Source organism: Pungitius pungitius, chromosome 8 (assembly GCF_949316345.1).
Source record: "Pungitius pungitius chromosome 8, fPunPun2.1, whole genome shotgun sequence".
Classification (NCBI taxonomy): domain Eukaryota; kingdom Metazoa; phylum Chordata; class Actinopteri; order Perciformes; family Gasterosteidae; genus Pungitius; species Pungitius pungitius.
In genome coordinates, this window is record NC_084907.1 from 13,579,240 (window position 1) to 13,598,776 (window position 19,537).

General features: G+C 45.4%; 2 protein-coding genes across 5 annotated transcripts; one reads left to right on the forward strand and one right to left on the reverse strand.

The window, feature by feature from the left end:
- Positions 1-942: 942 nt before the first annotated feature.
- fam83d (family with sequence similarity 83 member D) lies at positions 943-8,235 on the reverse strand. 2 transcript variants are annotated; one of them, XM_037447931.2, is made up of 6 exons: positions 7,972-8,049; positions 7,095-7,190; positions 5,047-5,560; positions 3,849-4,016; positions 3,560-3,684; positions 943-3,394 (listed from the first exon to the last, which is right to left on the reverse strand). In XM_037447931.2, the coding sequence occupies exons 3-6, from the start codon at positions 5,530-5,532 to the stop codon at positions 2,617-2,619; spliced, it is 1,557 nt and encodes a 518-aa protein (XP_037303828.2). In that variant the 5' UTR covers positions 5,533-5,560; positions 7,095-7,190; positions 7,972-8,049; the 3' UTR covers positions 943-2,616. The 2 variants fall into 2 exon arrangements, with proteins under 2 accessions (XP_037303828.2, XP_037303827.2); XM_037447930.2 differs by lacking the exon at positions 7,095-7,190 and having other exon boundaries at positions 5,047-5,517; positions 7,972-8,235.
- zhx3a (zinc fingers and homeoboxes 3a) lies at positions 7,992-19,519 on the forward strand. 3 transcript variants are annotated; one of them, XM_037447925.2, is made up of 3 exons: positions 7,992-8,129; positions 15,096-17,982; positions 18,774-19,519. In XM_037447925.2, exons 2-3 carry the CDS (start codon positions 15,293-15,295, stop codon positions 18,802-18,804), a joined length of 2,721 nt encoding a protein of 906 aa, XP_037303822.2. In that variant the 5' UTR covers positions 7,992-8,129; positions 15,096-15,292; the 3' UTR covers positions 18,805-19,519. The 3 variants fall into 3 exon arrangements, with proteins under 3 accessions (XP_037303822.2, XP_037303825.2, XP_037303824.2); XM_037447928.2 differs by lacking the exon at positions 7,992-8,129 and adding an exon at positions 8,278-8,718; XM_037447927.2 differs by lacking the exon at positions 7,992-8,129 and adding an exon at positions 8,725-9,295.
- Positions 19,520-19,537: the final 18 nt, after the last annotated feature.

Genomic DNA, 19,537 nt, shown 5'->3' on the forward strand with positions numbered 1-19,537 from the left:
TTTTTCCCTGTTCACACCATTCTTTGTAAACCCTAGAAATGGTTGTGTGTGAAAATCCCAGTAACTGAGCAGATTGTGAAATACTCAGACCGGCCTGTCTGGCACCAACAACCATGCCACGCCCAAAATTGCCTAAAATCACCTTTCTTTCCAGGATCCCACCCCTAAATCCATTGAAGCAACTGCCATGTGATTGGTTGATTAGATAATTGTACTAATGAGAAATTGAACAGGTGTTCCTAATAATCCTTTAGGTGAGTCTATACAAACCAAACAGAAACAACTATTTCTTTTTTTTTTGTTTAGTTTTTTTTACCTGTCCCTCCACATAGGCACAGACTGCTGACTTCAATATCAGCTTACGTTTTGCACTATTAATGTGATATCACAAAACATTGTTTTTGTATATACACTTAACCATCTTCAAATTGATCAGTATTAGTTCTGTATTCATATTAATCTAATCCATGAAGATCTGAATCTCAGTTAACGTTCATCACTGCTCTCCCAACTCACTGAAAGTGCTTTGCAGAATGTTAACTTTCTCTCTGCTGTTTTCTCTCCGAGCAAATGTTGCAATTAAATAAAGTTAAATTGGATGCTTGGGTTAGTAAGTCGAGTGCAGAACGAGTATTCCTGTTGTGACGCCACTGAGTTGCCAGCGTTGCCGCTGAGTTGCCACTGAGTTGCCACAGCCACCCAGCACACCCCTCCCCCACACAGAACCCTGCCTTGCCCCGACCCCCCTGACGAGACGCCGCCCCCATCCCCACAAGCTCCACTATTCTGCCCACAATGCCCCCCCCCCCAGGACCCATATGTTTGCTTACTTGTGTTTAAATCCGGTAGTCACCTATGTCTTTACACGTTAACGTTCAGAAAGACATCCGTGCAGCAGCAGTTGGAGGTGCAGTGAATGGAAGTCGGGACAACACGCTGGACTCAGTCTGGATGTTGGTTTATTCAAAATCGATTGTGTCGCATCTTCAAATCATACAAAATGTCACACGGTACTCCCTTGATACCCTCCAAGTGGATCAGGTGAACAGTTGTCGACATGCTGATGAATGATATATGTTGATATATGATACATGTTAGCAAGAGGTTCCTGTTAGAGTAAGATCTATTTATTTAGGGTATTTCTCAACCAACAGTTTTAGCTTTATTATCCGGACAATTTCAACAAAAAGCTGCCATGAGCTAACAGAAACCATGACACCTATCCGTGTTGTACAAGGATTTGATTCATCTTCAGTGGAAACTAAGGTCAAAAGTCCAACACACACACATTTGGTTGTTGTCTTAACTGCAGTAGTGTCAGTAACAGTAGTAGATGCTGTAGTTGTAGTAAAAAAAGTTATACTAAGCAACAATGTCATAGTACAGTATGCCATTAAATGTCATACAAATTCCTTTAAAAACGGCATATTGTAATATGCCAAAACGTGTGTTAAGTCCTGGTATTGTATGCAAACTAAAAAAGCCATAACATGTCCCTTTGTAGTATGTTTTTAAGTGTGTCAAGATGATATAGTTCAGTATCATACAGGGATTCTTTTTTTAGATTTTTCATTTCTGAACAATAGTCGTCCCTCACTGTTAACGTAGAAGAATAACAGGTTAACGTGCGTAACAAGCCGCTCAGCTGCACACAAACACGATTCAGTTTGAATCCAACGTGTAACTGCTAACTCTGCCATAAGGTGCCACTGTAATCCACAACCCACATTATGTTTTTTTGAGGTCGTAATCTGAAACATTGCACAAAAGAGCTATAATAAATACCTTGGTAAAGTGTTTCACCTTTCCCGAGGGACTGTCATTCATAAGTTGGCCCTCTAAATTTGCATTTAATTGTCATATCTTTTGTCTGTAGTTGACGTAGTAGGCACAGATCTATGTAAATCCAATTCAAATTATTTTCTGCTTCTTTCCCTAAATGAGTATCCGGACCAAAACTGAGGACAGCATAGTTTCTTCACTTACTTAATCCACAATAGAGATATGATAACAATTTACATTACATCGCTCCTTCAATGTTGTCTTAAGTGTTTCAAATCCTCTCTGCAAAGGGACTGGACTTTCCTGAAGGAGATCCTTTCCTTAGCAAAACAAATCTATATATGGGGACCTTTGTAATCCTCACAATAGCAAGGTCATCCGGGGGGCCGCACCGGTTTGACACATGTGGTCTAGGGGGTACATGGCTGAAAGAAATACTTCGTAGGGGGCACATGACTAAATAAAGTTGAACTGGTATAACTATACCAGTGGTTCTCAAAACTGATTAACATTTTTAAAGCTTAGGTCGGAAATAAAAATAATGGTGCAAAAGGTTAGATTTTTTTAAGTGAGAAACAAACAAATAGTATAGTGTGTCAAAAAAGTCTAGCAAAAAATGCTAGCATTGTAACTAAAAAAAGTCCCAAAGAACTTTAAAAAAACAAGTATCATTAATGGTTAATCTGCAAAGCAAGGACGCACAACGAAATCAGTTATAGCCCATTTTCAACAACAAACACAGACATACAAATACAGCTTTAGATTTTGCACAGAAGAAATCCTGCACAAGCTCCTCTCCGACTACCCTCCATCTCTGAAATCCCTGAAGACGTACTAGAGTACACATCTGCCTCTTGGCCATGTGCCTGCACTCTCAACAAGCAGTCTGGGGTCTGCTTCCTGCTCGCAGTCTTTGTGTACCCTCGGCCCGCTGAGAGCGCCGGGCTGGTGCGTCAGGTTGGTGACGTCCGCCAGATGTGTCCTCTGGGACAGGGCACTCACAATGTGCTCCAGCTTGCAGCGGATGGTGGAGTAGTGGTGATGGCGCTCTTTGGTCAACTTGTGGAAGGAGTCCTTTAAGGTGGCATCCGGAGCCGCCTGGGTGGGCGACCTCTGTCTGGGAGGGGTAAAGGAGGGAGGGGGGGCCTGCTCCGGCGCTGTGCTCGGTGGTGCGATCGGGTCGTGGTGCGGCATGAGCTGGAGGTCAGTTTGAGTGTCGCTGTCAGTCACTGACAGGCTCGTTTGAGTGGCGGCGTGGCGGCAGGCGGTCGTTGGGGGATCTGCGTGAAAACACTGCCCGGTGCTGCCGGCCAGAATCTCCTCCTGTGTGATGTGCCGCTCCGTCCAGTCCTTCCCGATGGTGGACGCCGGGCCGGTTTTAGGGTGATCGGCACTGGGCGGTCCACACAGGGGCTGGACTTCTACATCTAGGGGCTTACGGCTGGGCGTGCTGGTCAAGAGATGCTCGTTGGTGCCGCTTGGAGGTCCTCGAGTGTTTATTGGTAAAGACTGGGCGTAGAGGATGCGGAACTCTTCGTCAAATTTCTCTGTTATCTGCCCAGAAAGCTCGATTAGGTTGCTGCTGTTGAGTTTGCCATCGGTCCAGTTGTACCTGCACAGGAAGGACATTTTACGTGCATGACTAAAAGTAAGCAGTTACAATTATATCACAAAAGAAGTAGAATTGATCAATTTAAAGCCTGGTAAATGTGTAGTTTTTATGCCATCTCCATGCCACATTATAAGCAGCAATACCATTTTGATTTCGGTCGGTTACCTGTAGGAGCCTGTAGCCACTCTGTTTCCATCAATCAGCATGAACCTCTCATGAACCTCTCCAGTAATCCTGGCTCCAGATCTCATGTAATAAGTTGTACCAGTTATGGTTCGCACCCTCATTTGCTGAAAGAATTTTAAAAAGTTGAAATGACAGAATTGAGAGATAAATGTAGCCCCACCCAGTTATATTAAATATTAAACGGATGTTTTCTTTATCATTTGATACTATCGGATGTTCTTACTGTGCACACACAACCACGCCCAGCTTTACTGAACCAAGCACATACCTGGAGGTCATCCAGGCGAAGGTTGATATTTTTGCACATCTTGAGGAAAGCAGGAGCACATGATTGGTCAAGCAGGATGTAGACAGGGACTTTGCGATTGGAACACGCCTCCTGAAGATCCTTAAAGATATCCAGGTCCGTCAGAGAGTCTGTAACTATGGCAATCACCTGCAGTGGAAAATTACAGAGAATAAAATAGAATTCCTTTTAGGGCTGCAGTGCAGATGTAGCACATGACTGTGTTTTTATTTTTGTCAAATGCAAGGCCTTCTTCAAAACAGAGCTGCGATTGGCTCAGACAAACTCCCAGTAATGGGTATGCTGATGAGCATTCTATTGACTGTGGTCTGTTACCATGGCAATGGGCAGTAACCCTTGGTCAGCAAACAACTTACTTTTATACAAGACACAAGACGGTGCTCTGTGGGGCTTGCCTCCATTTTCTTGAGCTTAGCGTCAAACAGCAATTTCTCTTTATTTTAGCGTGAAAGAATGGAATTTCACATGCTGTGGTAAAGGTTTTGTATTGAGGATTAGACATGGATGTTTACATAGCTCGGGCTTACTGCTTCAAACTGGTGTTAGCCACATGACGTGTCAAGTTTTTCCCTCCTTATTTGGATGATAGCGCGCGGGTCCTTATTTTTAGTAAATTGTGCAGAAACTAATTTCAATTTCACTGATAATAGAGGATCAGGCTGTTCCTGTGAGCTTGTGTGACAATACAGATGCTCACAGCGTATGCACAGTGAAGACTGTGCAATGAGTGGTTAGACATTACAAAGAGACAGACGACCAAAGGGTTCTTGGCTGAGAATATTTTTCAAGGGTTTTAACTGGTTGCGCACTCCCCTTTAGCTGTAGACCAGAGAGGAAACCCAGCATTGAAATCGGTCTAATGAAGAGGGAATGCAAACTTTGATACTGGGGGGGAAAGCAAGTCGAGGCACATCTGGCAGGCAGGCCCTCCTCAGAGGTGCTGCTGAAGCCACACACTCCCTTCACGCTGGAATGTTTCTTTAAAAAAAAAAAACGAGGCCAGACTTACATCTCGAATATTGATGCTGTTTGTTAACTGTTTGGTCGTTTTGGTCAATGCTTTCTTTCTGATCTAACACTTCGAAGCCTTCCAAATGTTCAGACTGATGAAGGAAGGGAATTAAATTTGGCATGTATATTACACTTTCTTCCAGCATACCTCTCTTGCACTTTTAATCATACGCCTCGCAGCCTCCTTGCAGCTATATATGCAATCCCCGTAGCTGGGCTGGAAGTGGGCCACGGCCCGCGTGACTCCCCGGTACGAGCCGGCGGTAAAGCCGGGCCACCCGATCTCCAGCAGAGGCGGCTCCACGTCCGACACCTCGGGGAAATAGGTGACGGAGGAACAGTCCATGGAGCCGCCGAGCGACCGCTCCAGAGCCTGGTCCTCCCCGAGGAGGGAGACGCGACGCGGGGGCACGGCTGCGCTCCTGATCCGCTGCATCTCGTCGTCCGACAGGAAGTTGGGGATACTTTCTCTGCCGAGGAAGTCCACAAAGTCGTCGAGCCCTCCCGACACCAGTTCCTCCAGAGCCAGCCGGTGTCTCTCGTTGTAGACCTCCTGCAGGTTGAGGTCCTGGACCCCGGTGGGTTTCGTCCGCGGCCTCAGAGGTGAGTCGTCCAGGTACTGCGACAGAGCCATAGTTACAGACGTTGCACACCTGTCCCCTCTAGAGAGACGGAAGCACAAATTCATATTTGTTTTTTCCCTCCGTTCCGGTCCGTCATGGATCCGTATTGGCTGTCGAGAAGTTGTGGGACCAGAACGGCGTCTCCGGACTCGCTAACGCGGCCTGCCAATCTAATGTAAAGCGTCTCCCATTGGCTCGTTTGGAGGAAAACAAGAACGGCCTGAACGGCCCGCTGATCCTGTTACACCACAGAGAGCAGAGAGCAGCAAAGAGCACTCACTCTGTCCCTTGTCTGTGGTACCAAGCACGTTGTCATTTCTGGAGACCACTATACTTAACCTCTACAAAAAAATAAAAAAACGCCTAACCATTACTTTTTTTGCTTAAAAGTAACATAGACTGGTAAAAATTAATATTTTCAATTGTCCTATTGAACTGAACGTGTTCTGAAGTTGTTTGCAGTAAAGATAAACTCTGTAAAAGTCTGGGGTACATTTTTATAGAACCGTCAGGGTTTAACTTTTTAATCTGACAATATTCAGCCATGCCAAGGTCACATTGGCATGAGTGCGGTAAAATCATGTATCTCTTTTGTAAACCAGTGCACAGATTGTGGGTAACTATAGCAACAGTATCGACTTCTAAAAGATCCCGTGGATGAACTTAATTTTACCACAAACTACAAAAAATTGGTTTATAATTTGAACACATTCTTACCTCTAAATCTAAACTTGAATGAGGCTGAAGAGTTTAAGTGGTGGCACCTGTGACAAGGCTGTAACCTTGAGCTTTGGATGAAATATGCTGCCTTCCAGGAAATGTAACCGTAGAAATAAACCGTACACTTACAACTTTGAATTAACTAGCATGCTTTTTGTGATTTAGATGTTAATCCAGAAACACTGGATGCAATGTCATCCAAGCAATACTCGACTGCCCTTCTGTTCATAGGCCTGGTGGGATCCACAAGGAAACATGCAATAAAGGAGATACTCCCAGCTGTATTGTTACAAAAACGCAATAAACAACAATAAATATTATTATTGTTGTGTACTGAGCTGTTGCTGCTTGTATCTTTTCCATCACTTGATCACCAGCCGTGTGCACCAAATATATTATCATAGTAGAGGCACATGTCTGTTGGTACCAGATAATGAACAATAAAATGACTCACTCCAGCAGGACCGGCTATTCTTTTTAACCATTGAGTTATTCATCTTTCATATAGATCATCTTTGTTTATCCTGACCGTACACAGCCACAGTTACCCAGACTGAACCCGGTAAGGACAAACTGGGAGGGGCTCCGTGTTTCCTAAACAATGGCGGCCGGTAGCCCTATATGTCCTTACTTTAAAACGGCGATTGAGAATGTGGTATCTATTTTAAATATGCCATTGGCCTCTGGCTGTAGTCCCATACCTGTTACATATATTCAGCTGCTACATTATATCCAAGTGCACATAATGTATTGATAATGCTCACTTCAGAGTACATCATACTTCATACTATTTCTGAACTATTACTACATTATCCCATTTATCTTGTTTATATGACTCAATGATATGTCTTACCTTCAAAATATCAGCGCAGTTCGTCTCTCATTCCTGGTTTATTAGATGCTTATTCAAAAGGTGTCCCTGTTTTGAGCCCCTTCACTTCTCAGTGCGCTTTTACGCACAGAAGGTCAACAGGTCGTAAGGGTCACCCCCGTATAGCCCACATTATGCACAAAAAGAAAGCCATTAGTCCTACCAAATTAAACATGTCATCCCAGGGTTAACTACATTCAGTGCACATGTACAACTGGGCTACATTTACTGTTTATCTGAGTCCGTGATCCTCCACTTTTACGCGTGTGCGTAAACGTCTATTTCGAGCCGGCGGGTTAATGGGCCTGTGCTTTAAATGGCAATTCTGACAACGATTCATTTTAGTGGCCCATCATGTGATGTTCTTTCTTGTAAATACTACAGACATCTATTGCAAAAAAAAAAACATCAACATGTGACCGATTTCAGAATAAGAGGACCTTTTTGTTGAAGAAGCGCACTAAAACGCAGATCACTAAACTACTGTATCCCAAATGTACACAATGCAATCCATCTGTCCAGGCTGCTCCGCGGCGCCATTGTATCTATGTATAACCCAATCTGTTAGTGTACTGCCTTACCCCTATAACGACTTACCCAAATGTGCCCTGGGCTCGGTACGTACACCCCCCCCCCCTCCTACATACACTCGCACACACATCGCCATCTCATCCCCGCCCCTCTCCAAAATGTTAGATGAAAGGGCTTCTGGATTTCGGATGACGCTCCGAATCACGTGTTCATAGGAAATAGGCTACACTAAAAATTTTTTGGAGCTGCCTCGTCCTGCACCGCCAACCATAGTTGTTTTGCCATACAGTGTGGCGGAGGGGTGGAAAGGTAACGTGATGTAATGTACCTTGCCGTGGTCACTGAAGGGTTCACGCCAGTTCACCGGGTTCACTTGAGGAGAGCTCCCCCCCTGCCCGACTCCTTCTCCAAACGCAACGATCGGAGCTCCAATATTATTCATTGATATACTAATGCTGGATTCCATTTCTCCCAGCGACTGCCGAGGTAAGGACACATCACACATCTACTCGTCCAGAACGCGAATGCCTCTCGTTTCTTTGGCGAGCTGCGATCTCCAAAGTTGTTTACTGAAATTAAGCCTCGCCACTGAATGTTGAATTTTCATCTGGTGCTGTAGTCAGTAGGCAGTTTATATGAAGTCGCCAATGTATAAAATGGCGACAGGAGGAGGAGGGGGGGAGGATTTTTGGGAATATTCATTAAGGTTATAGAGTGGCAGATCGGCGTTGGCAAGTAGGCTGCGAGGCGGTGCGTTGCCCCACAGCCTCGTGAATGGAGTGAAACGGGTTAATTCGCCAGTTTGTTACAGTTAAGACAGCGGATCCTCCGAATGAGCTCCCCTCCTGGCGCTATACAATGTGGCGTATGTGCTTATTCTATTGCACAACGCGCTGTATTTCCCCCCGGCGGGCCGCGAGCGTGCGTGTTTTATAGTTGTGAAAGACTTCTGAACCTAGTGCTGCACTGGACTTAAACGACCGATTAAAGAAGCCTCCGAGTCCATAGATGGTTCAAACTGCACGCCAAGGGTCCGTTTTCCATCTATTGATCGCTCACTCGGCTGAGCTGAAAGGTAGGCCTGGGTTTCTATGCATGGGACTCTTTTTCTTTCATTTCCTCCTCTTTCCCCTGTCAACATGTGCTGCTGCCCTACACGCACACAAACACACGCACGCACGCACGCACACAAACATATACACGGTACAGTTAAAAAAAAGAAAAGAAAAAAAAAGCTAATTTCCTGAACACGCAGATTTTTTGCACACTGTGGATTAGGAGTTTCGGTGAAGATTAGCATTTTAGAAAACCAGTTAGTCACGTTCTGTTTCTGTGCATAAATATTGTGCCAGCTTTGAATGCCATGTGTCTCCCTTTAGGGGAGGGACCTCTGTGCTGACTAATGTTACCGCTGATCATGTGTGAGTCCAGTGTCCCTGACACCAGAATAAAACTGAAAAAATACTCAGGCAAACATGAAGAATTGTTCCTTTTGATGGATTTATTTAAATTATTGAACCAAATAAGCTCGTCGCATGTAATGTAGATCATGGAAATGAATGAACAACATGATTTCTTCTAGAGAGAGTATGTATTTGGCCAGCAGGAAGATCGTTCATTGTCAGGCGTGTGTGATGACCGGATAAACAAAGGTAAAGGCGCTCTCGCCGTGCCGATCAGGCAGATCGGGTTCAGCTCGGCCTTGTGTGTTTGTGTTTGTGTGTGTGTGTGTGTGTGTGTGTGTGTGTGGAGGATTTCACTCCAGCAGGACGCTTACACTGGGGGAATGTCAATTCCCTTTGTGGATCCCTGGGAACGGTCTTCCGTCTCCCTTCTTGGAACTGCTCTAATGAGGCCAGGCATATTGCCTTTCATCCCTCACTCCCTGCAATTAGGCACAGCTCACAGTTTTCATTATGGCCACAGCAGAGTGTTTGTATACACAGACACAATGTAGTGGGCCAGGACTGCCCACTCACCGCATCCAAAGAGTGTCTCTGCTCACGCCACCCCTCGTATACCTGGAATACTGTACTTTTCTAGATTTGGTGTTCTGATTTCTAAAAACACTCTACATGTTTTTGAGTGCCTCCCACAGCTCAAAACAACCCCCTTGCCAGAGAATACAAAGGAAGGTCATATGATTTGCAGATTTAGTTTAAATGGAGTTTATAACATTCCTTGAGTTCAGAGAAGAAAATCAATCAAATCTAAGGCTGGCCTGATCTATGGCACAGACGCATTCGTTTACAGCGGCATACCTCGTGATCCTCGCACAAACCGCAATGTCTATTCTCCTATTTTCACCAACAGAAAGGATGGTGTTTCATACAGGGTCGCTTTTATTTGGGTCTTTCATCCTTTTTGGTATTGCTTTTGTTGCATGCTCCAATGCCAAATCGAAACCCAGACCACTCAAAAGCCTCACTAAAACAGCATGTTTGCACAGTTCCATCCAAAAGAAACGCGCACTGAGAGGGTGGGTGAGTGGCGGAGGTTTGAGCTGGTGGGGGGGGGGGGGGGGGGGTACTAGGGCTAGTGGGAAAAAAGCCGCCTTTCACTTTCCCGGTCCCATGAAATAAAGGTTTGGTCAGCGGGAGCTGGCATTTGCCAGGCTTTGGCAGTTAAAGGAGGATGTGATGTCGGCCATTTTAGGATGGACAGTATAATGTGTGGTACGCTGCCATCTTTCTTCCTTTTCTTCATAAGTTGCCAAATGAATGCCTGTAGTGTTGGCTACAGAACTGAAGAAGTTATTCATCAAAAGTGATTTTAAAAGGGTGTATGACTGCGATTCTCTTTTCCTCTGCGCACCACGGTTTATTTGTTTGTCATTCATCTGGGTTGGGAGAACAATGTAAGATTCCAACACTGCGTTCCCCTTAAACACAAAACAGGACCATGCAACAAGGATGCTCAGGATGCAGCAGGTATGTACTGCGACGCCCCTCCACCTGCTGCCCACTGCCGCCGATTTACTGAGACAATAACAATTACTTTTACGGACGCATGTGTGATTTATCGGCTGCGGTAATAAATGTGCAGGATTTTTAAAACTGGGAATTCATGTCGCTACAACCTGGTTGAGCGGCGGGGGGGCGGGGGAGGGTGGGGGGAGTCCATTCATTGTTTCGGACCCCACCCAATGTTTTTTGAATGAGACTTGACCCATGAATGGACTTCTCAAAGGTGGCTGGCAGAGCATGTAGATTAAGTTTTGTCCTGCACCGGATGCAGTCAAGGGAATTCCATGTGCGTGTGTGTGGGCGCGCTTCTAGAGGTTGGTGGGTGTGGGCAAGTAATCCGCCTGTGTGTGTGTGTGTGTGGCGTGGTGGGCAAGGGGAAGAGAGGGGTTGCCATGGCGATGTTAACACATGAGTGGCACCACCGACCGGTCTCCCAGTAGACAAGGTTGCAGTCATAGAGGTGAGGGGTGTGTGTGTGTGTGGGTGTGTGGGTGTGTGTGTGGAGGAGGGCGACAACAAGGACGCGTCGCTGACAACACCTGCATCACAAGCACTCAGACACTAATAAGCACACACACGCATTAAGATTTAAGAAGAGCCCTGGGTGGAGACTGGTGACTACCAACTAAAGGCACGGCATGTGTTCAGCTGGACAAGTGGGAAAGATGGCGCAGAGACGTGTGCTCTATTAGCACTGTGCTGAGGACCCCGGTGAGTCTGAATTGTTTTTCAGTACACGTAACACAAGAGCCTGACACTTATTCATGCTGGCAGGCGTACAGTGCCGTTTACGCCCCGAAGATGTCCCCAAACTGAAACCTGTCCACCCTTACTGTCAACAAAAAGCCCACATCAGTCCACTGTGGCGCCGGGATGATGGACACCGGGGACACACAGACAGGCTAGAAATGAAATAGTCACAATTCGACAGTCAGCCGTCCTAAAAGCTGCCAGCACGGGATCACGTTTCCCTTATAAAAGAGGCACCATTGTTCCCAATCTCATCTCTGTGCAAGACAGTAATTGCTCCCTTTCTCTGGCTTATATTTGGGTGTCCAGATGATCCACTCACATGACTTTAATCTATTTAATGGACATTTGGTGGAAAATGTTCCCGCTAAACAGATTTTATTTTATTTCCAAAACGGACGTCGGGTCATTTCTTTTCACTGATTTTTGAAGAATGCTCTCAAGACAGCCGCGGATCACTGTCAAAGGGAATTACTCGCAAAACAAACATTGTCACAAAGTAAGATAATTTATGCGTGTTTTTTTTCTCTCTTCGATTGTCGCATCAAGAGACTTCTTGCCTGTTATTCATTTCAAAGAGAGAGATTTTCAGAACGGTGCAGGTGCTAAGTGTTGCAGAGGTGAGGAGGGGGGGGGGGGTGTGAGGTGTGTGTGTGTGTGTGTGTGTGTTTACAAGGCGCCAGCAGGGAGGAATATTAAAACAGTTGAGCCTGTCATCATCCTCTCACTTCACACCCAAACGTCTGATTTTTTTGTCCTCCTTCTTCCTCCAAATTCTCATTCATGTGACAGGTGGCACAACAAAAACACCAATCCCTGTTTAATGTCCACTGTAGGTAATCCAGCAATCTGGGAGTGGTTGAATCAGTGAACTGTTTTGAATTCAATTTAAATGTTTAGCGACCGCTTTCGCAGCCTCGCCTCCCTTTCCGCTGGCAGCCCCTCATTGTAGATTAGGCATGTTATTCAGGTTGTAATATTGTAATTACTGCAGCAGTTTATGGGGTGATGAAAGGGAATACATGCTGCTTTCTTTCAATTGGTTTGCTGAAATGGGAGCAACACACTCAGCTGTTGCCGAGTGTTGCCATGTAAAAGTGTAAAGGATATAATTATTAATGATATGTAAATATAATATTGTCATGGAAATGTTGGTGTAAGAGCACATAAGGAGGCTTCTTAAAGCTGCTATTAAATGAGGCAGAGCGTATAAAATCCCATCAGATTTCAAACTAGCTTAATCCCATTTGTTTTGAATGGCGAACAAGGCCCCTCTGCCAGCGCTGTCCAGAAAGCACATCTGAGGGCTCTGCCACTTTCACTCACGTCAGATTCGACTCACCGGGTTTCCTCCCCCTGTGCCACGGATCCAGTGCGAGGACACACGACACGCTTGGGACAGTGATTGTCTGAGCGTTGTCTATTTGGTCGCTGAGACACAAGGCCTGGCTTTACAGAGGCAACCATTCAACGACTGGGAAGCCCTTGTCTTGTGTCTGATTGGCTGCCTCGCACGCCAGATAAAGCAGCCCATTCTTTTGATGGGTGACCTGATTCTCTACATAATCTCTCAACTTTTTGGCTCCTCACATCAGCTTCTCAGCTTCCCGTGGGGGGGTTAATGGGGGGGGGGGGGCTGGTGCAACGGTGGTGTCCCACCGCCGCGAAGAAGCCACCTTTTTACAACACTTTCATAAACGTCTTGATGTGCGGTCTGCTGCTAAATCCACCTCTTCAGCTCGCAGCTAAACCGAGCCAACACGGAATCGTTCTATAATGACTTCTCTCGCACAGATGTTTCAGATGTGCATCGCCACGTGTCTCTGTTGCGTGAAAGCCAACGACTAAATCCCTCGTACAAACTCAATGAACGTCATGTCCTTAACAGGGGTTAATCGAGTGCGCCGTCAGAGGATATCATGACCTCTCTGGCGACAAAACATACAGCACATGCCTGCCTTTGGATGCAGTGAACTGGGATTACTGCATAAGATGCTGGTGACCTACTTTTTGTTGTCGTTTTGTTTTAGTTTAGGTTTTTTTCTGTCAGAAAGCAACAGTCGTCAGTAAAAAAGGTGGAAGAGGTGAATACAGGGATTCTTTGTGGGATCAGCGTGTACAGTTGGCCAGTCAATTGAGGTTTTTAATTCTGGAACAAGTTCATCTTTTATTTATTGTCCAACAAGCCATGTGAACATGCACATGGATGCGGTAAAACAAAGGTCTGTGAAAGTGCTAGAGGAAATGTTTTGACAGTATGATAATTTGATTTATTTGAAAGGACTGGCCGTGACAAACAACGGTACAAAATATTGAGGTGTACTGGATTTCAACAGTAACCCGTGTTTGGCTGTTATGGGGGTGGAACTTGTGCAGCTATGTTTTTTTTACCCAGAATGATAACCTTACTTGAATATAGCTTGAGTGATATTGATAGATAATAATAGGATGAGACAAGTTTTGTGTGTGTTTGTCAAAGGTTCACGCAAAGTGCAGCGCTACTTGTCCATTTAGAGATATTTTTCATCATTTGTTTTACATGCTTCGTACTGTCCAATGTTAAAATTCATTGTATTGTTAATGAAACTCTTGCTGTTGTGCATCCATTTTCTTCTTCTTGTTGAATATTTGTAGCTTTGGTAGAGGCAGGTTTTTCCCCACTTGTGGCAAAGTAAGAGGAGAAATGTTGCGAGAGTGCAGAGGTTGTATACATCCCCATGAGTGGAGCTTTATAGGAAGGTAAAAGCCTGTGGATGTGGTCTTGAACATGTGAAGGGTAAAATCGTTTTGAGCCTGCCATTTGAAAACCGTTTCAATTGGTTTGTAGTAACCTTCTCAGACCTTTATGAGAATGTTCCTGGCCCTTAACTGTACTGTTGTTCGCTGACTGCTGGGACAGACACAAGCGCACATGCACACACACACTCACACTCATACACACACACACACACATGCGTCACTCGATTCACTTCTTGACACATCATTACCCCGGCAAGGTACACTGTAAAGTCCAATGTAAAACATATGGCTTCCATCCAAATGTGCCACTAAAGTGCTCGATCTCCTAAGGAAAGTCATGTAACCTTCATATGGCTGTTTTACAATATCAATCAAAGACAAACAACACATCGCAACCCTATTTTTGTTAATATATGATACTAAATAATTTCTCCCTTTTTAAGAAAAAAATAAAAGATACCTGTACTGGTTTAGCAAATATTTTTTTTAGACAAACCGTTTGCATATTTCTGCAATGCGGGACAGCTGGTAAGGTTATTTTCATCCGGCACTATCAATTGTGAGCAGTGAAGTGCATCCCACTCAATAGTAGCAAAAAAGTGTTCCCTGGATGCTATTTTTTTTTACTGATATTGTTTCTTTACTGGATGGAGGCAGGTGGAATCTGGCAACTAACAACATTTATGTGATATTAACTTCAGTTTTAGTGCCAAACGGCAATATTATTATTATTACTTAATAAAAATAATTCTGTGTGCTTGTGCCATCCATAATAGGATGGTCTAAAATAAATAGGAACAGCAATTCTTTATCATCAAATAACACTACTTAGTACTAATTCTTTTATATACATTTCTACCCATATACTACATGTTTATAATTGTATTCATTTATACAATCTACTTGTGCCATACAGCCATTTCTTTCTGTAACGATGGAATTAAAGAGGCTGAGAATCACATGTCTTTCTCTTTTTTTTTAAATTCTTTCCTCACAGGTTCCCTGGGAGCTGTTAAAGTTATCCATGTGACTGGAGTCCTGATGTGGCAGAGAGCATGAAGCAACACTGTGATATCATAGTGGCTGGTCCATGACACTAAACTCCATTCACCCCTCTCCACTCTCCAACCGCCCTCTGTTCTCATCACACCAAACAAGCAATCACTCACTCTCCCATCTACACAAAGCGACACAATGGCCAGCAAGAGGAAATCCAGTGTACCCTGCATGATACCATCCAAATCCAAACATGTTCGTGAGGAAATCATCCTGGGCTCGCTACCAGAACTACTACCAACGATCCCAGAAGACAGCATACTCAGCATCTCCGGAGAAGAGTCCGGCCATTTCCCTCAGAGCTCCTCCAAATCCGATTGCGGCAGCAAGGTGCAGAAAGGAGGTACATACAGCTGTCCAAAGTGCCGTTTTGAGTCCAGAGATCTAAACTACTTTTTGGACCACATGCACAATTGTCACTTAGACTTCAGGGCTCAGCCCACTTTCTACTGCCTGAACTGCGGTATGTCGGTTGTCCGCTTTGAGGCTCTGGCTCTGCATAACGCTAATGCCCACTCTAAGATAATGGCGGGGTTAGTCATCGCCTCCCTTTGTGTCAACATGAGGGATGGAGTAACAACAGTGGAGCAAAGCCTCTTCACAGACAGCGGAGAAGTCTACAAAGAATCTGGGCTCTCCCTCACCAAAACACCGATTGCAAAGATAATGAAAGCCAAGGGGGAACACAAAAAGATTGTGGTTTCGCACACCGTGGAGGTAAGGAAGATAGACACCCCAAAGGATGTAGACCCCAGCGTGATGACAAATGTGCCTGAACTCCAAAACGGGGCTCTCCGTCTATCTGGCGCCCCGGCAATGCCCAGGACCACTGTCGCTCAAGTGATTAAAACCACAGTGTCCAAACAAGTCTTTCACCAGCACACTCCCTCCCTCTACTCTCCCCTCTCCTCTGGTTCCAATAAAGACCTTCCAAAAGTGATGATCCCTCTCAGCAGCATCCCCACCTATGATGCCGCCATGGATACCAGCAGTTTTCTCAAGACATCCTTTGGCAAGTTCCCCTACCCGACCAAAGCCGAACTCTGCTACCTAACGGTAGTCTCTGAGTTCCCGGAAGAGCAGATCAAACTGTGGTTTACTGCCCAAAGGCTCAAGCAGGGCATAAGCTGGTCTCCTGAAGAGATTGAAGAAGCCAGGAGGAAGATGTTCAATACTGTGTTCCAGGGCGGAGCACCCCAAAAGCAACCTGCTACACCACAGCACGTGAATCACATTGTAACCCACCACACTGTCACTGCCCAAGGAGGCTCAAAAGGACCAAACTTTCAGATGGCCAAAATTCCCTACGGCACTATGAAAACCGGACCCGGCGGAGTCACTGCCACGCAGACAAGCGCGTCAACAAACCCACATGTCACTAGGGTTTCATATTCTACTCCGATAGTCCCCCCAAAGTTTCCTGTTGTTAGAACAACACAGGTACTGACGAAGAATACTCAACCCACTGTGGAGCCAGACAAGAGCAACGGCCTGCACATGGCTGGAAGCGGTGGTTGTGTCAGTAGCACCAGCAGCAGTCGAAGCAGCAGTAGCAGCAGCAGTTGCAGTAGTAGCAGCAGCATTAGCAGCTATTCCGGCAGTAGTAATGGTGGTGAGACGGTCCCCACCAAACTGGTGCAGAACAGGAGCCCAACCAACAGTATCGCCACTTGCTCTGCCGAAACAAGCAATAACGATGAGCACTGTGTTGCCAACACCAACGGGAAACCAAACACCCAAAGCAACAGTTTACCATTCCGATTGGAAAATTCAAACTGTACCAAGAATCAAGTGAACATCAATAACACCAGCAAATCCAACTTCCCCTTTAACAATCACAAAAGCGGCACCATCAGTCCACAAGAGCAGGCCCACATCCCAAAGCCTGACGATGACCGCACCAACAATATTCACCAGACCAACAACGGCAGTATTAGCAATGAATACCCCAATACTACCTGGAAGGACAATGCCCTGAACCATACCAGCAAATCCCCGACTGAAAGCACCAGCAGTACTGTCATCACAAAAAGCAACTTGTCTATTTTAGATGAGGGTAAATGCAACAAGGACCTCCCCATTAAAGGTATGTCAATCTTACAGCAACTCATTAAGGAGGAGGACCCATTTGCTGTGGACAGAAGCTGCCCAGAGTTGAAAATAGACTCCATCAAGATCAACTTGCAGAGGGCAAAGATGAATGAACCAGATACTACATCTGAGAATGTACATCAAGATGAAAAGTCTGAGATAACTGAGGTGTCTCCTTCTCAGCCCACTTTCTCACCCCCCTGGGCCAACAAAACCCCCCAGCAACTGCACATCCTCCGGCAGGTTTTCTTCAACACCCGCTGGCCCAGCAGTCAGCAGTACGAGGACTTGAGCGTCCAGACTGGCCTTGTGAAGTCAGAGGTGGTGCGCTGGTTCAGCGACAGCCGGTATAGTCACAAGAATGGGCACCTGAAGTGGCTGGACATCTATCAACGACCGCCCACGGTAACCGAGGAGGTGAAGAGCCACGGAGACGCAAGAGCCGAGACCCCGAAGAACCCCACAGTAGCCACGAAGAAATTTGTCGAGCAAGACATGAACAAGCAACTTGAAGGAGAAGCAGAACTGAAATCAGGGCAGCGGGTTGTGTGGCAGGATTCATACTCGCCGCTGCTGGGTCTGATGGGGTCCGAGGGGATTGTCGAGCGAGGCCTAGCTGAGGAGCAGGGGCATCCGGGAGTCCTGGAGGATCCCTGGTCCGACAGCGCAGAGGATCACCAGCAGCCAGTGACCAGTCAGTCCCTCATTGAACAGACTGATGCCAGGGGCGACTGTGGGTGAGTGGGGAGCGCGGGCGTCTTCCAATCAGAGGTTTGGTGGTTTGATCCCAGGCCCGGCTAACGATGCGTCCTTGGGCAAGACACCCCAGCATTGCTCCTGTAGCCGTGACTACAGTGTGTGAATGTTAGTAACTGATGGGCAGGTGCCACTCTGTATGGTAGATCCTGTCATAGGAATGTGTATGAATGGGTGAATGATGTCATGTAGTATTAAAGCGCTTTGAGTGGTCAGAAGACCGCTGTATAAGTCCATTTACCAATCAGGCCAGGTACTTCAGTCGAAATGCTCGAATTACAAAGTGTGATTTAAAAATGCCCTAAAGTAAGACACGCTCCTTTTTTTGCAGTGTCTTGAGATCATTTACAAGCTTAGTGCTATTTAACAGTCAAGACAACACAGTCAGGTGGAGTGATAAAAGCATGACAGCTTGTTGTTTGTAGTCACGTCTGCGTGATGTACAGTAAAAAAGGAAGGAAAGAGAACTATGTACAGGTGCTCATGCTGAGCAGCTTATTCAGGCAATCAAAGGTCTGTGTTTAAGAAGCTATTTTTAGATAAGTTGAAGTCTGGGCCGTTGAATTATAGATCGAGAGAGCCTTGCTAATATATGTGAATAAATCATGACGATTGTCTTAGGTGAGATGAATTTCCAAGAGGCGAGTTTACCCGTACACGGACGTCTTCTTACAAGGCACCCTTCTGAGTGCCCCACCAACCCAATAGGAATTTCATATTACGTCCTGACAACTTGTGTATGTTGCGTTTTTTTTGTGTGTGTTGCTGATAGGGATCTGAGGATGGAGCTGCTGGAGGTGTGATGAAGAAGCAAGCCCAATGTGACCGGAGGAACATGACGTTTGAAAAGGCTGCTTTGCTCCCCTGGCCGTCGTCTATAAAGAGTGTTCATAATGACAGCAGATGTGATTGTAGCTGGACCGTTGGACTCTGACTGTAACTGTGAATACCCCCCCCCTCCTCCTCCTCTTCCATCACTTCCTGCCATCGTCAAAAGAAAGAACTTCTCGTGTTGTGATGTTAAAGCCTTTCATGCTTCTTTGTGGGGAGGGTGCACAATGAGGTCAGTTTGAGGGATCCAAGAAAAGAACGAGAAAAAACGCACACTGACTGGGAAACTGACTTGAATGAGGGGAGATAAGATAGAACCGAGAGATATTGGCGTTGGGTCAGAGGGATATATATATATATCTATATCTATATATAGATATATATATCTATATATATATATATACATAACTGCACTATAGAGGGTTTGTACCAACTGGACAAACAAACGATGTGTCAAGGAAATGTTAATGTTGGCTTTGTGATATTTTTTACTTTTTTAGCAACCAGTACTTCAGCACTGCCTTGAATTTGACTTTTTCCGTTATTTGGTTTTTCAATTCTATTTACTCTTCTATAGTCACTGTAAGTCCAGATGCAATCAAACATGGTTTATTTAGATCTGTATAAATGTTGGTGATCACTTTGCAGCATAGCTACACACAAGACTATATTCAATGCACTAATGAAGACAGCAATGCTATAAAT

What these genes read in the sequence shown, in the direction of transcription:
- fam83d (XM_037447930.2), bottom strand. Translation starts at nt 8,148, where the DNA reads ATGTGTGATGTGTCCTTACCTCGGCAGTCGCTGGGAGAAATGGAATCC. An exon ending in CCTTCAGTGACCACGGCAAG is followed by an intron (nt 5,518 to 7,971) that starts GTACATTACATC and finishes GCTCTGTCGCAG; the next exon opens with TACCTGGACGACTCACCTCT. An exon ending in TTCGCCTGGATGACCTCCAG is followed by an intron (nt 3,685 to 3,848) that starts GTATGTGCTTGG and finishes AAATTCTTTCAG; the next exon opens with CAAATGAGGGTGCGAACCAT.
- zhx3a (XM_037447925.2), top strand. Translation starts at nt 15,293, where the DNA reads ATGGCCAGCAAGAGGAAATCCAGTGTACCCTGCATGATACCATCCAAA. An exon ending in GATGCCAGGGGCGACTGTGG is followed by an intron (nt 17,983 to 18,773) that starts GTGAGTGGGGAG and finishes TGTTGCTGATAG; the next exon opens with GGATCTGAGGATGGAGCTGC.